At 39.4% G+C, this 2252-nt stretch overlaps 1 protein-coding gene across 2 annotated transcripts in view; it reads left to right on the plus strand.

Moving 5' to 3' along the window:
- The first annotated feature begins 497 nt into the window (after window positions 1-497).
- The window catches only part of SNX13 (sorting nexin 13), a 69233-nt gene continuing 67478 nt past the window's right edge, over window positions 498-2252 (plus strand). Inside the window, exon 1 of one of the 2 annotated variants that reach the window (XM_085316260.1) lies at window positions 498-714. In XM_085316260.1, coding sequence (XP_085172386.1) covers window positions 634-714 — 81 coding nt within the window. In that variant the 5' untranslated portion in view covers window positions 498-633. The remainder of the gene's footprint in view (window positions 715-2252) is intronic. The other variant, XM_085316269.1, reaches the window with a different exon arrangement.

Here is a 2252-nt window from a genome sequence, read left to right on the forward strand (position 1 = left end):
TGTTTTAGTCTGGTTGGAGAGAGAATGTCTGTTCTTGCAGAACAGGTACTCTTGATTTAGAAGGTRTTGAGGACTGTGTAAAATCTGTATGCAGGGCTTGCTACCTTCCTGTGAAACAGCCAAATGCAAGTTTGACTTCCATTCTACATTTGGTAAGGCCATGATAGCTAGGCATGGACTYATTGGCTTGGATAGAGGCTGAGGGCCACGGGAATAAAGAATGCATCATCTTCCAGGAGCACACCTCATTGCCACTAATGGTCCTGTTTAGAAGAAAGCTACCAGCTTTTACTTTGAGTCTGAGGGCAGAAGAGTAGAAAACATGTCATGAGTCTGTTTGATGGGACCTGCTGAGATGTCAAATATTGTAACCCATTAGGTCTGTGTAACCGCTATGTGTGTGTAGCCCTTGTGATTTATGTAGCTATAGCTGTTCTTTACTGGGCTGTGCACCTGATGGGAATGTTGATTCTGTCAGTAGCTGGGAAACCTATAGAAAGAAGAGACCTGGATGACTTTGTCAGTGTCCCTGCATATTATTCCAAAGGAAGAGGACCTGGAGCATGAGTTCAACCACTATTTTGCCCATTCCAAGCCTGGTTGGTTACTTGTTTTCCAGGACTCTGCAAAGTGATGAACGCTTGTCTGGAAAGAGGGATGTTGTCGTCAGACTTAATGCAATCATTGAAAAGTCACGTTGCCAGCCCACAGAAGGTAGGTTCTGTGATGCCTGTCTGCATCTGCAAATTTTGTATCTGTTGTTGGTTGTCTCATGTCAGGGAAAGGGAGGTCTGGAAGGCAGACTCACGGTGTCTTCCAAGAACTGCTGTAGCTATTCACCCCACGTACTTTGGGTGGTCAGCCAGCAAACAATGACGTGTTATGTGGAAATGACCCGAGCAGATAAGAAAGTTTCTGTGTATGATGTCTTGCATGAGTATATTTTTGTGTGTGCTTACATACTATAATCACCTTTGTAGAACAGAAAAAGGCACTCTTTTTGCAGGGTCTTATAGCCATGGAAGGAGAGGCTAGTAAGATAAGTTTCTTCCATGTGATTTCAAACCACATGCGGAAGTAGACCTGTCTATCCCAGGAGACCAGACTAAACTGGTTTTGTAGTAACCTCCCCTGTGCTGCTTACAGTGGAGATGTATGGATCCTTGGCATTACCTGCTTTGACCCACTGATTTGTTTCTGTTGTGCCATATTTCTTGTTAACATAGGCATAACCAAGATAAAGCTGACCGCGATGCTCTCAGAGCCATCTTTTTACATAATTTTTGTGAAGAGACAAAGACTGTCTCAGGACTTTTGTGACATGAAATTCATCTGCGTAGTCAGAACTAATGACAGAATGTATACATGGGTGTTGGGAGACTTTCCTTCAAAATTTTTATTGTGACAGAAAATAGAATATATATATTTAGGAACATTTTAGAAGTGTTTTGACTATCTTAATCACCATAAAATACTTTCAAAGTATGTAAATTCTTAAGGTAAAGACAGGAAAGTAAAAATATATATAGTATATTTTAGTATGGTTGAAGGTGTTCTGGAAAATATTAAATGGTAGCAAGCTTAGTAGAATTTCTTAATACAGAATACTATCTCCTATCTAAGGGTAAGGGGGATGGTGATGGATGACTAGTTGTCATATCACCTGTATAGGGAAGAAGTTTGGATATTTACTTACAGACAAAGTGTCTCTGCAGTGAATCATTGTGCGGGTAGGTCAGTTTTTTCTGTTTACCTTAAATTACAGTATTCATATCAAATAAGCGGACATGTTCAACCTATTGAACAACTTCATTTGCTAATCATATCACTTGAGCAGATGTTTATGTTACATGATTGGACATATATCAGTGTCATCTATCTTATGATGGGGAGGATAAGTTTAAAAAGGAAAAAAATTTGTGTAACCTGACATGCCCATGAGTTCTTGTGTGTTGATTATGTGTATTTATTTTAGTTAACTGACAGCATCCTTGGAAGCGGCATGTGACAGATGAGGGTTCAGGGCAGCTTGTGAGCTATAACTGCTCCATTGGTTACTGCACTAAGATGCTGATTCCTTAGCCCCTACAAGGAAAGAGAAGGATATTTGCCTTTAGTGTAAGATACAAGTCTGTAAGAAAAAACATTTTCTGCCTTTCATCTGTAAGCACAAAGTGAGAGAAATTTTACTTAACTCTTAAATAAGGACAATTTTGCCCTACTCAGATTTTTTTTTTTTTTTTTTTTTTTTT

Source organism: Rhea americana, unplaced genomic scaffold, assembly GCF_003343005.1.
Source record: "Rhea americana isolate MKP2758 unplaced genomic scaffold, rheAme1 scaffold_112, whole genome shotgun sequence".
Classification (NCBI taxonomy): domain Eukaryota; kingdom Metazoa; phylum Chordata; class Aves; order Rheiformes; family Rheidae; genus Rhea; species Rhea americana.